Source organism: Engraulis encrasicolus, chromosome 18, assembly GCF_034702125.1.
Source record: "Engraulis encrasicolus isolate BLACKSEA-1 chromosome 18, IST_EnEncr_1.0, whole genome shotgun sequence".
In the NCBI taxonomy this organism is placed as follows: Eukaryota; Metazoa; Chordata; class Actinopteri; order Clupeiformes; family Engraulidae; genus Engraulis; species Engraulis encrasicolus.
Window position 1 is genome coordinate 17,638,765 of NC_085874.1, and position 14,361 is coordinate 17,653,125.

The 14,361-nt window shown below is 43.8% G+C and overlaps 1 protein-coding gene across 1 annotated transcript in view; it reads right to left on the bottom strand.

The window, feature by feature from the left end:
• The window catches only part of LOC134468803 (connector enhancer of kinase suppressor of ras 3-like), a 72,372-nt gene that overhangs the window by 1,781 nt on the left and 56,230 nt on the right, over positions 1 to 14,361 (bottom strand). The window contains exons 16-22 of the mRNA XM_063222677.1: positions 13,122 to 13,158; positions 12,566 to 12,735; positions 10,977 to 11,050; positions 8,529 to 8,600; positions 7,863 to 7,918; positions 7,509 to 7,603; positions 6,620 to 6,842 (exon numbers count right to left, since the gene is read on the bottom strand). Coding sequence (XP_063078747.1) covers positions 6,620 to 6,842; positions 7,509 to 7,603; positions 7,863 to 7,918; positions 8,529 to 8,600; positions 10,977 to 11,050; positions 12,566 to 12,735; positions 13,122 to 13,158 — 727 coding nt within the window. The remainder of the gene's footprint in view (positions 1 to 6,619; positions 6,843 to 7,508; positions 7,604 to 7,862; positions 7,919 to 8,528; positions 8,601 to 10,976; positions 11,051 to 12,565; positions 12,736 to 13,121; positions 13,159 to 14,361) is intronic.

A 14,361-nucleotide genomic window follows, 5' to 3' on the forward strand; every position in this document is an offset into this window, starting at 1 on the left:
TTGCTCGTTACATTACAATACATTACGTTAGGACCTACTGTAGCTCTAACGGTAGGGCACTGGGCTGCTATGCGGCTGACCCTGGTTCGAGTCCGGCCCGGGTCCTTTGCTGACCCTTCCCCATCTCTCTCCCCATTCGCTTCCTGTCTGCCTCTCCTACTGTCCTGTCTTCAATAAAGTCAAAAAGACAAAAAAAATCTTTAAAAAACCTAATATATTCAGTTACCCTTAGCTGACACTTCTGACATTGGTGCTGTTGCAGAGTGACGTGGGATCACTAAGCAAGATGGCCACACTGTAGCAGCTCTACCATAGACCCAGCAAAGTAACCTTTCAATTCAATATTTTAGTGTGCTTCAGCATTGTATAGCTGCTGATACAGTAATTCCAACCAGTTACAGACTGTTTACTTTAGGGATTCAGTGTACTGTGTAATGGCATCGGTGCTGTTGCCATGTGGAGGACAGGCTTCAGGTACCGGGTGCCATTGGGGGGGGCGAGGTGTTACAGATTCTACAGGCCCAAGCACTGACAGGGGCCCAAAATTCGAATCTTTCATGGAGCCCAACATTTCTGGCGGTGCCCCTGGCTTCAGGTACAGGTCTAGATGCTCCGTCTCATCTGTGGCAGGCAGCACCAGGACCACAGATGGATTATGACCCCATGGGCCCCTGGGCAAGAAAGGAAGAAAGCCCCCCCCCTCGTCTATGGGTGTTGCTGCTTGCAAGTTCCCAAAAAGATTTGTAGTTGTAGGCCAGATATTAGAAGCCCTGTATGTTGTTGGGGGTATGGGGTTGGTCCTGTGAGAAAATGTGACAATACAGTTTTTAAAAAGGTGCAATATCAATGCAATATGAGAATGAAAATATGGAGGCTTGGGCTTCAGGGCCCCTGTCTGGGCCTGGGTATGGTAGGCCCGTGCAGTAATCCACCCCTGACCAGCACAGCCCATGGGCAGGTAGAGCTGTGAGCAGGGCTCCACATTAACACCAGCCAACTGGCCAAATGCTGGTGAAATTTCAGCTTGGCTGGTAGAAAAGACCAACGCACTAGCCACTTTGACCCATTAGTGAGTCTGTGTTTGGCTAGCAAGCTACAAGCCATTTTGGCTGGTGATGAAAAAAAAGTTGATTTAGAGCCCTGGCTGTGAGTATACAGTGTGCAGTAGCAATAGCCTGGGGATTCCCATGCCGCCTTGTGCTCTCGTTCTGATCTGAAGGACAGCATCTACGGTATGCCAACGCTGAAATCTTCACCTGAGTTTGGGAACTCAACCACAGAAGGGGAGGGAGTTCAAGACATATGATAAGACAAAGGGAAGCTAGCAGTTTGTTTATGCTGCCCCACAAAGGCAAAGTGCAGTAACTACGCCAGCAATAAAACAGAAAAATGCCTTAAAAGTTTTGGTATTGGGTTGGATGTTGTACGGTAGTTACTGCAAAGTTGACATAGCAATAGCTTAGCAATAGCTTATCTGAAGGATAGCAATAGCTTATCTGAAGGACCTACTAACGCCTTATGGAAGAGAACTGCGCTCATCCAGCACAAGCCGTCTGGCTCTGCCATCCAGTCGCTCTAGGTACTCCCAGTCAAGATTGTTCTCCGTTGTGGTACCCAAGTGGTGGAACGGTCTCCCAGAGGCAGCAAGACTAAGCACATCTCTTGCAGCCTTCAAGAAACAACTAAAGACCTTCCCCTTTCGAGAGTATCTACTAGATTAATGCTTGAGCTGACCTTGCCCCAGGGCAGACTCCTGACATGATGTTTAGTTTAGTGTGTGTGTGTGTGTTTGTACTTGTTATTTACTCTATTAAAAAAACTAACCCCTATTTGCAACTGCACTTGAAGAGTTCAGATGCAAAAACCCCTAACTCCATTTGTGAAGATCTGCACTTCTATATTTTTAGAGAATCCTGTTGTTGGTTTGGTTTACATTTACGCACTTGTTAATATATATAAATAGTTATATTACATAAATAAAATAAAAAACATGCAATTTTGATAGATTTGCATTAAATAAAAATGAATTAAGTTTATTTTCTGAAAAGGCACTTAGGGGGTTTTGCATCTGAACTCTTCACTTGTTCTGTATATCTCCTGTGCACTTTGTATTTGCTTGTGATGTTGGCTTGATTATGTCCTCTTTTGAAAGTCGCTTTGGTTATAAAGCGTCTGCCAAATGCAATGTAATGTAATGTAATAGCTCTAAAACGGGACACATTTGGACATAAAGATTGGTCACTCAATTCAGACAAAATATGCAGTTACTTCACTTTGCCATTGTACGACAGTATGGCTCTACCATGTCAACACCAGAATTGACAGCAGTCTGTCAAGTTGGATCGACCTCCCCTATGAGAAAATGAAGAGGGCTCCCAGCAGTGGCGTGCACAGACATTTTGGGGCCCAGGTACTCGAGGGGTGTCGCGGGGGCAGGTGGAATTCATGGCTGCCTTGGTAGGCCATGAAGGCTATAAAATTATTTCGAGGCATTATTGTCACACGCTTTTGATTGTGAAGCATTTGTAGATGATCATGTCAACATGGACCACAGAACATTGTACATTACGCAGTGCTTAATAAAACAGTTTTCAAAAAAGGCATTTTTTGTGCAGTGGGGCAAAGGGGCAGGTGCTTTAGCACCACCTCATCCCTATCTGTGCACACCTATGGTTCCCAGACGAGATCTCATTTGTGATCTGGAGATAGCTAGCCAGGCCACAGTAGCACGGCACTGGGGATAGCTAGCCAGGCCACAGTAGCATGGCACTGGTGCTGTTGCCTTCTCACAGGTGTCCTACGTGGGACAGAAGGGCCCGCTTCCGGCATAGGCAAGTCAAAACATGGCAAATGAACTTGTTGTCACATTACATTTAGCTGACACTTTTATTCAAAGCAACTCACAGTTATTTGGGAACAGGTACCTATTTGTTTAAAGTCCTTGGAGCAATATGGGGCCAGGTGCTTTGCTCCAGGTCGTTTCAGCCATGGAGTAGGGAGTAGGGAGAGGTCAGGTTGGAATTTGAATCTGCAACCTGATCCAAGAAGTCCCTAAACATAAGTCCAAATCTGTTACATAATGTTTTATATAACATGAAAGCTGCTCCATCTAATCACGGTCAAAGTCCTCCACCACAGGACCCTACTGACATCTTAACAGTGAGAAAGAAAAATGAAAAGAGAGAGGCATTTTGTCTCACACACAGCATCAGGCTTAATTGCAAAACACTTCTGCTTATGTCTATACAGTGCAAAATTGTTTTTTATTTCATCTGTCACTTTTAACAATTTCAGATTAAGGAAATTGAAATGGTCGATAGTCAACACCAGGGGTGGACTAATGACCGGGTATACTGGGCCCAGAGGCCGACTTGGCCCCACGGCAGCCACCCAAACTGCCCTTCAAAACCATCTTTGCAAATAAGGTCTTCATGAATTCTAACTGTACCTAAAAATGCCTGTCAGAAATCAACCTATAAGGGGAATCCCCCCCCCCCAAAAAACAAACAAACAAACAAACAAACAAAGAGGGCATCAGTGTTGGAGCCAAAAGGGCGTATGTCCCAGTTACACCTTCGCTAGGCCTAGCGTGTCCCATTTACACCTAAGCTAGGCAGTGTACCGGTATGTCCCATTTACACCCATGCTAGCTAAGCCTATGCTAAAGTGGGGAGCAAAAAAACTGAACTCAGAACTGAAATTGAACTGCTTGAATGTAAGTAAATGTTAATTTCAAGTGTTTTAATTGACAGACATAAATGATTGAATGGCTATTTGTTTGAGTTCATCCTGCCATGAAAAAAAATACAACAAAAAGGATTCCAAGTGTTCGGTCTTCTCACTCTGAAAACTACAGTTGACCTTCGTCCTGCACCTTTCCCTGTAATGTGCACAATCCTCTCCTTCAACTGAATTTAGCCACTCTTGCTAAACTCTTAGATATGTTCACCACTACACCATGCTTTCTTCATTAAGGGATAGTGGCTCTCACCAAGGTTTGCAGACGTCCCAACCATTTAGAAATTGCTGTGTAACCTTTTACAGATTACGACACTGTTCTGTATACATCTGCCCCCTCTGTAAATACTGCAGTTGAGACTCTTCAAACTGCTTTTAGTGTTTTGCAGACGTCTTTGCTAAGTCTGCGTTTGGTCCTAAATGCAAAGAAAACAAAGTACATGGTTTTCACGCGTACCCGCTCATCATTATCTAATGTTGAAGTGTCCACTACTGATGGTACCTTGCTAGAAAGGGTTAAAACATACAAGTACTTAGGGATTTGGCTTGATGAAAAGTTGAACTTTGAATCACATATTGACCATCTTCTTAAAAAGCTTAGACCAAAACTGGGTTTTTATTTCCGTTTGAAAAAATGTTTTCCTTTTGCTGCTAGGCTAAGATTGGTCCAGAGTACATTTTTACCCTTCTTAGATTATGGTGACATATTATACATGCATGCGTCCACCTCTCTTCTAAAGAAACTAGATGTAGTTTACCATGCGGCACTGCGTTTTATTACAAACGCAAATATGAAAACACATCACTGCGCATTGTATGAAATGGTAACATGGACTTCACGATCACTTAGGAGGAAAAGCCATTTCCTCATTTTTATTGTGAAGGCATTGGTGGGTAAACTCCCATCATATATCAATTGTCTGGTGTCACGCCAAACCAGCTCCTATGGCACTAGGTCAGGAAATAAAATTATCTTAAATATCCCTACAGTGCGTACTGAATTAGGTAAGACTTCTTTTAGTTCATATGCCCCACATGTTTGGAATAACCTCCAAAACACATTAAGCTTGGCATCTGTGCCCTCTGTAGAGAGTTTTAAAAAAACTTTTAAAAACAACTTTAGTAGAGGAGTGTCACTGCTTTTAAACTCAGTTTTACAGAGGTTTTGTGTGTGTGTGTGTTTTTATGTCAGATTTTATTAGTTTGTTAGTTCTTACTGTTTAGTGATTGATGTTCTTATTTGTTACCTGTAGTCTTGTCCAGTGTCTATTTTTTTTGCCCCTATGTCTGATATGTCTTTTATCCTTACGTGTGCTTTAAAAAAAATTTTTTTTTTTAAATCTGTTTTTTATGTCATAATATGCATGTGCCTCCACTGTCTTAATGCCGTCTTGGCCAGGACTCCCTGGAAGAAGAGGTTTCTACCTCAATGGGACCTTCCTGGTTAAATAAAGGTAAAATTAAAAAAAATTGAGACATGTCAATTACTTTTATTATAATCTGCTCTTGAATGTTGCTGGATCACAGTGTGATGTCATGGTTCGATATAACCTACTATACACTGTCTCTTGATTTGAAAGGTCTGGCAACAGCCAGTTGTGAACTATATATCAGTAGTCCAAGATAATGTTTACACTTGTTTGTCACACTTAACCTTTTCAGATCACCAAAGGTGTCAAAAAGTACAAAAATAAACAAGGGGGAATCTTTCGCACAGCACTGTACAGTACATGTGTGGCATTTATGCAAAGGTTTCCATATTTTGCATTGAAAAAGAGAAAGTGCAATAAAGAGTGAGGGAGAGTTTATGAACCAACTGGGTTTTACATACACAAGGTTGTGATATGACAGCAGCATGACCCGTACTGTACGTGCTACTGAGTCCGCTTTGAAAAAGGTTTGGGGATGTGGTTGCACACAGTCTGCAACCAAGACATGTTAAACGCCTCTATGCGGTGGAGTATGCCTTCCTGTCTATCTGCATTGATCTGTGTATTTATTTGGTTTTCTATGCATGCCTGTCTGTCTGTCTGTCTATGTGTCTTTGAAAGGAGCTCAACAAGAGAAACCCAATAGCACCCTAAAGGGGCTAGTAGAAATACAATACAATATGTATCACAACTATGAAGTTGTCTCAAAGCGCTTTCAAATACATACACACTACACACATACACATTCTCACACCAGTTCTGGAAGCTGCCGTATGGCACCAATTGCCCACGGTTCAATGCAATGACAAAAAATACAATAGAAAAAAAAAACCTTCTCACGCCTGACACTTCACATGTCCCATGAGTGGGTAGGTGAGATCTGCAGGGCCCACTCTTTTAGTGTGTGCAGCAGCAAGCATGGTTGCAACACCTGGTGGTGCAAACTCACTAACATTTAACACAGCTAACACACAGATGTGACTGATGACACATTGTTAATTCAAAATTGACACATAAAATTGAAACTGTCGGTTCATGAGCTAATTATCCCACAAACTAGGCCAGAGAAGTCTGGACCTGGAGGGCTTGCAAAGACACGGAGCAGGAGCTCAAGCTTGGTCTGCAAAAGGTGACATCTTTAAGCTCCAGCAGTCGTTGTTTGCACCAGTTCATGACATTCACACATACACACACAGGCTATGAGTGTCAACTCTTTTCGCACAGAGATTCATCATCCTTTTCTACGCACCGACACATGCGCATGCACAAACAAGTCCATTTCCCCATTTCATGTCTTACAAAGAAGGTCTGCTGGTTTAATAGGGTTCACTATGACAATCTGACACCAAATCAAATTATGTGAACAACAAAAGCAAGCGGCTTTAGTATTTTTAAAAAATCAATACATTTACAGAAGTTTAAAATCAAAATCAATAGTTCGCAACAGTTACCTTTTTCGCTGCCTTGCTGCTTCTGTGGAGGCCCATGTTGTCCGGTGTTGGGGGAGAGTGGAGCCTGAGGGGGCCCGGTGGCACCCAGCGCCGTGATCTCCAGCCAGGACTCGCTCTGGTTCTTGGCGGCCCGCTGGGAGCAGCTCACGCTGGACAGCTGGGAGTAGCTGGAGGACGGGCTGTGGCGCGGAGAGGAGGTGCAGCACGGGGGAGGGAGGTCCCCCTAGTGGCCACACAGGGGAAGTGACGAACGGTGCAAGAGAAGGGGAAATGAAAGGCAAAAGAATGATGTTACTTGGTTAAAGCAGAGTCGAATGAGATGGTAGAGGCGGTTCACAAGGAGTTTCTTGCACGATCCATATGATGCAAGACTCCAAACTGAAATCCCATGGCATCCATGCCCCTTTAGGAGACTATGAGAATGAATGGCGTTCAATGGAAAGTCATGGCCATTTAGGTATTGGTGATGCCTGTTGCGACTTATTGAAAATCTCTAGTTAAAGCAGGGCTTACAAGGGCCATGTAAGTATTTATTGGATGTTTTCTAATGCCATTTAGCACCTATGTGCTGAAAATGAGACATGACTTCTTTGCCGTGAGTTACTTGAAAGATGTTGGTGACTGCCATCTTTGCATGTTTCCCATCAGTCATATAAGATCAATGCATAGTTGGATGAGAAAAGCTCATGGACGCCTATGTGCTAATAAAAGCCCATGAGCTGCTCTCATGTGGCTAGAGGGGGAAATCATGCAAAGCTTTTCAAACAAAATTAAAGTTACTGTCCAACGAGGGAAAGATGGCTTGCTTCTCCAAACCTATATAGACTATAGAAGGTGGCAAAGTGAATCCTTTCAACCAATTACAACTCGACAGACCAATCCAACTCACTTTAATACTGGTGTTAGTCAGCTGTTCCACAAAGGGCTGACACACTACCTCCCCCGAGACGGACTCTTCGTGATCACTCTCCTCACTGTAGCACCCTGAACGCACACGCACACGCACACGCACACACCATTTATTATGAGCTCTGTTTGTGGTTAAGAATTCAGATTGAGTCTGTGTTGCACATCTTGTATTACAATGCAATGTTCAATGAAATGTGATGAAGCTGAAATGTGAAAATGAAGTTTAAACTTATCAATCTTACAGGTTTGTTAATCTGTTCTCATTCTCCTTTCATATCAGAGAGTTCTGAGAGAAAAAAAATATTTTGTTCTGGATGAATTTGTGTCTTTTTACCATCATCTTCACAGGTTTCAGTCGCAGTAGAGGCCTCCTTGAATGCGCTCAACCACCTACAGTACAGTAACAAATAGATCGGTGACAACAAGACCGCAAACTGTGAAAAACACATCACTTCACACATACAGCATGACGCATCCATTGACACATACAGTACAATTCATACACCAGATGCTTTAAAACAAACATGTGTTAATTGACCATGCAAACCATGAAAAAAACAGCAAATTAGTATATGATATTACAGCTACAATACAAAACTATTATTTCAAACAATATATGTTCCCAGTCACATTTTGTAGTTGACCATAACCATTCAGCTTATAAGTGGTGGAGGTGTGTTGAGTGGCGGCGCACTAGATGCAGTGGCCCTGCAGTACATGTAAGTGTATTCTAAAACGCAATTTCGTTGTCGTTCGCAATTTATTTGTAAATGACCATAAAAAAGCTCTTGATTCTTGATAATTGAGCAATAGCTCACATGTCTTCCCCGTGCACAACAAAAATGGAAATATTTAGCTTCTGAATGTTGTGTTAGTGTTGGAATGTGTAAACTGAGTGCAGAAGCTGTGCAGAAATAAAAGGGGGAAATGGGCATGATTGGGGACTTCCTGTTCACAGCATTTTGTCTTTCTTTTCACAACTCTGCTCGTAAGCACTCACTTGTTCATATCTTTGATGGTCTCGGCTGCGAAGTAGAGAGTCATAACCAGAGGGTGGCTGGCCTTCAAGGCACTGCGGGGCAACAGGAAGCATGGGTGACATGTCACACAGAGAAACACACACACACACACACACACACACACACACACACACACACACACACACACACACGCAGACAAATACATACACCTTTCTTTTATATGCAGAGTAGCAGCATCAGTGTCATGGACTGCCGTGGCCAAACGGTAGGGCACTCATCTGCCATGCGTCTGACCCGGGTTCGATTCCCGGCCCGGGTTCTTTTCCGGCCCTTCCCAGTCTCTCTCTATAATATTGGCCAAGGTTATGTGTAACTGAGGTGTTGCCGCGCAGTCCGTCCCCCACGGGTCTCGAACTCACCACCTCCTAGTAAACGCATCGGTTCGGGTACGGGAGGCACAGCACAATACCGCTACTGTAAAAGGACCAGTCTGATAGCCCAGCGCTACAGATACTGAATGAGGCTTCGGAAGGGAGGATAACTAATGCTCACACTCCGCTAGTTGGCCTCTGTTACATATGCATTGGGGTTACTGGTCATGCTGAGACAGAGAGAGAGAGAGAGAGAGAGAGAGAGAGAGAGAGAGAGAGAGAGAGAGAGAGAGAGAGAGAGAGAGAGAGAGAGCGAGAGACACAGAGAGAGACACAGAGAGAGAGAGCGAGAGACAGAGAGAGACACAGAGAGAGAGACACACACAGAGAGAGAGAGAGAGAGAGAGAGAGAGAGAGAGAGAGAGAGAGAGAGAGAGACAGAGAGAGAGAGAGAGAGAGAGAGAGAGAGAGAGAGAGAGAGAGAGAGAGAGAGAGATGATGGACTGTAAAAAAGCCAAAATGTTGATAAGATGAGATGAGAAGATTAACAGAGGACTCAGAACTATTCCCCCACACTGCTAATTTCACACCAAGACATATTCCATCTTCATGCAATCAGACAGAAACGAAAGCAGCAGCATCACCAAAATAGATACATTTGAGTCATGCCTTTTGAGTTGACTGTTAAGAGAAAGGGAGAGAAAAATAAGAAGTGCTTTTAGCATAAATAGTGAAGAGATGTACCACTACTTCTGCTAATGGAGACTGTGTGTTGAGCGCACACGGGGAAGTCACGTGAGTTCACTGATGCTCAAGAAGACATGCTAACCCCTAACCATTTCCTGCTAGAGGGGGAGGAGATGACAGCATGCTATTAGCGAGAGCTCAACTGTGAAGACGAGCGGGGGACATTCTAGTTGCTTAGGGCCCTCCTTAGCGCGACTCTGACACATCTCTTTGCAGGCATCCACACATGCCTGCCTATTGAGATTGCTACCACTAGTGAAAGTGAAAATTTCCAACACACCAGTGAGATTTAGAATTTAGTTTAAAGCTCTTTTGACAGTCTAGAAGTCACTACATGGCTTAGGCCCTATATATATTGTAAATAATCCTATAGCAATCCTTATAGATTCTTTAAGTCTTCAGAATCTCCTCTACTGGTTGTGCCTCAGGTCAAATCTAGACAGTGCTGGAACCAGCTTCCTGTCCAAATTAGAACTGACCCAACAGTATCATGTTTTTAAAAATAAATGAATTTTTTTTTTTTAATCTTCATCTGCCTTTGGTGAGGGTTAGTTATCTACCATCTATAACACTTTCTATAATATATTTTTTCTTCTGTCTTCTCTTTACTCTTTAGCACATTGAATGACAGTTATGTACGATAATATGCCATATATATAATATTGAGATACAGCTGCATACTGTATCCTGTGGTGACAATAGACTTGAATGTAACCACCACTGCCCTGTAAACGGAAAAGCTAAACCACATCATCATAGCTTACTTTGAGAACGTTTTTATTTCTCGCTGTTTGCATCAGCCCATGGCTACCTAGTGTGGCTTATCCCCTGCACCAACTTCCATATATTAATGCTGTTCATCATTTACACCATCTTTTTTTAATCGCAGGGGTGCTGAAGCAATTTCACCACAGGACTGTTGTAGAAGAACAATAAAGAAAAGTCTTAGTCCAAGTCAGACCCCCTACACTGTGCTTTCAACATGCTTGTATATATGGGTCCATGTCCATAGCTTGCATTAGAAGCAACACTCTCCGAAGGAATTGTTTGGTACCTGTAGCCTTTGTGTGTGCATACCATGTTTGCGTGTGCATATTCGATTCTCCATCTTACTTCTGTCTGTGTGCATCAGTTTCTCTCCCTCAATAGTTGTGTTTTCAACATCTCTGATGAGATTTGTGGTTAACCACTTCATACGTCTTCCTTTCACCAGTCGAAATCCATGGTAGATAAAAACCAACACCTGACTCTTTATGAGAGCGAGCGAGCGAGCGAGCGAGCGAGAGAGAGAGAGAGAGAGAAAGAGAAATATATATATAGAAAGATAGAACGATAATATCAAGTCCTTACTATTTCCTCCTGACTTCGGCAGCCTGTTCGACAGTGAACTCTTTTATGTTGATGTAGCCCTCTGCTTTCTCTGCCTGCAAACACATGAAACCACACAGACAGTATACAGTGTTATTGTTTGGTGATCTGAAAATGTTAAGTGTCCCAGATGTGCAAAAAAAGTAAAACAATCAGTATGGGGGCAAAAACATACGCGCGGTACTGTACATGGATTTCACATGCTTACAAACAGTTTGCTGTGTGCGCAGACAGAGATTCCAAAATGCTACACGGCTAGGTGTGTCATTGGAAGTCCCATTGGACCCCCTATTGGACCCCTGCACAGTGTATGACAAGAACCTGTTGTCTTGTCTTGTCAGCTGGCGCGGACACCGTTTAGGAGAACATGTTGTCATGTCGCTCTGAATTATTTGGCATGCTCCCTAAATAACGCTATATTGTGTAGTAAAGTGGTAGCCACTGCTGACAAGGCAGGGTTTTGGGATCGGAGGCAAACTCTGATTGTCTGTGTAATGGAGGCTAACTAGCAGAGTTGGCGTGGAACGTTAGTAAATCTCCCTCCCTGAGCCTCATACATAGTCGATACCGTTGGGCTTGGGGACTGGTCCTTTAGTCCAACGGTATCGTACTGTGCCTCCCATTTCCGATGTAGATGACGGGGTCGCACGTGCGCGCTTCGAGGGGGACGAACAGGTGCAAGATGACCTCAGTCACATTTGGAAGCTGCGGTCACTCAAACGTTGCACTCACGTGTGATTGGCGTGATACAATATAACTTAATAAAGCATATAAAAGTATTCTGATACACACACAATAAGATGTTCTCCCAGAAAGTAGTGGGTAGGAGTACGGAAATCTTCGGAAACCGCTACAACATCCAGCTGACAAGTAAAACAGGTTCTAACCATGCACTGCTCTGCTCTAATGGAACTTCCAATGTTAAACACCTAGCCACTTACCGTTTTGGGAGTTTTGTCTGCGCACGCAGTCAAATGTTTGACAGCATAGGAAACCCATGTATAAAACAAGGACGAGACCAAGATGGCTTTATCGAACATGGCATAATAGTGATCTACAGTGTATGGTTCTCCATGACACCCCTGCATAAGGCTTAAGTCGCACTGTGCCGAAAACTCTATTGCTCATCTAAGGCAATGCAGCGTAACTGAAAGGTACACAATTTACAAAGATGTTTCAGTTTAGAAGAGCATGAGGTTATGGGAATGCAGGAGGGACAGATGGTACAGCTACAGTATGGCTTAGATTGGCCAGGGACAGTGGGTTAGAACTTCCAAAATGTCTGGGTGTGTGCCTACACCTCTGTCTCCTGTCTTTTGTATAATGTCTTTTTGGACAATGTATACTGTACGTCGTCTGTTTGTAGAGTTGTTCTTATGGTTCTGCAACCTCCCTCTCTCTGAGACAAGTTTCGCCTGGTGGAGACTAATACAGAAGCCCAAACTAACTTAAGCAAAACCACTGCAAGATAACCACTGAAACTGATGGAGCATTTTCCCCCCCTGCTTTTAACATTTAACAACCGCACATTTGCATTGCAACATAATGTGCATCAAAAACAGCCTACTGACCTCTTGGTTGATGTACCAGTACAGAGCGCTCCGCTTCAGCACGAACCAGTACTTCTTCCATCGGGTCCCCAGGAAGATCTTGCTGTCCTTCCTCTTGTAGAGCCACCCGCAGCAGTCCCCCTGCCCCAGGTCCTTCACGGACACTTTACGACGACTCATCGCAGCGCTACCTTCACAGGTGAATATTAGCAACAACACCACCACCACCACCACCACAAACTAGTTGAGGGTCATGCAAAATAGTCGGCGATAAATACAGCAGATGTACGCACATGTGCACGCACACACGCGCACACACACGTATGTAAATTCAACTACCAAAACCACATGACAGTTGATGACAGTTAAAAAACAACAGACATGACACATATTCCCACGAGTCCTGTCTACAGATGGCTACTTGCTTGGCTGATTTCATAGATTGTAAAAATAAAAAACACATTTCTGAGTATGACAATTGACACTCGCAATAAAATGAGAGACATAATCACAAGCAAAATAAATGAGCACCAATATTAAGGGAGGTACTGCAGAGGAAACAGATAAAAGGTCTTACCCTTCGGCTGCGGCTGGCAGCTGTGTCGCACTGAGTCCTGCAGGTCGAGAGAAGAGAAAGTAGAGAGAGAGAGAGAGAGAGAGAGAGAGAGAGAGAGAGAGAGAGAGAGAGAGAGAGAGAGAGAGAGAGAGAGAGAGAGAGAGAGAGAGAGAGAGAGAGAGAGAGAGAGTGTTCACACACAGCTGAGCTATCAGCCACTGTGCAGTCGCATAATACACCCTCTCTCTCCCTCACACACACACTCAAGCAGACTAAATATACACTGCCAAGATAGTTTCCTCCTTGTCCGTCTCTCTTGTTGAACACAAAAACATATTCCAAGCTCTCTGTGTTGTTAAGGCAAAAGTTTCACATTCTCGTTCGCTCATAATCATTATGCAATAGCTATGCCACACATCCTGTCCCTCATGACTGTCTTGTCAGCCAAAAAAAGACTCAGAGTATAGACTCAAGACTCTAAACCGCACCTGCTGCTTCCACCACACTGAGCAAGGGACCGTAATCAGCACTCAAAGCAATATGGTTTGTACAGATATATTTGGCCAGCATATATTTGGTCACTTTTAAATACAGGATACATTGACCAAAGTGCACCGGATCCTGATTTTTAGGATCCTGCCAGATATCGGATCCACTGCTTAAGATCCTGCCGGATCCGGAACCGGATACCGGATCCTACAAAAGGGTTGAAACATATAGTCTACTCGCACACGTGGGCCCTTTTTATTACGTTGGCTCAAACTATTTTTAAGACTCATTGGCTTACTGCCACACTGCCTGCAACGGCCACTTCCAAAGGGCTTTCACTCCCTGCAGTGATTGGGGTTGTGAAAGACTGACTGAAAAGCCTAGGCTACGTAAAAAGTAGAGATGCCCCAGATTCTGATTTTTAGGTAACTGCCGGATACCGGATCCACTGCTTAAGATCCTGCCGGATCCGGATAGTCTGAAAAACCCTATTATCCTGCCGGATCCGGAACCGGATCTTGGATCCTGTACATCTCTAATAAAAACAGAAAAGGGGTGGGTGGCATAATATGGAACACCATTCAGGAAAGGCAAATGAAGTGAAGTGAGAGCCCAACTTGGAAACTCCAACGCCCATTGTCATTGTGACACAGCACTCCACAGCACACAAGTGTTCACTGCACACTGCACTCAACAAAATTGCATTTATGCCTCACCCGTGCAAGGGGGCAGCCCCCAATGGCGTCCCAAGGGAGCAGTGTGGCGGGACGGT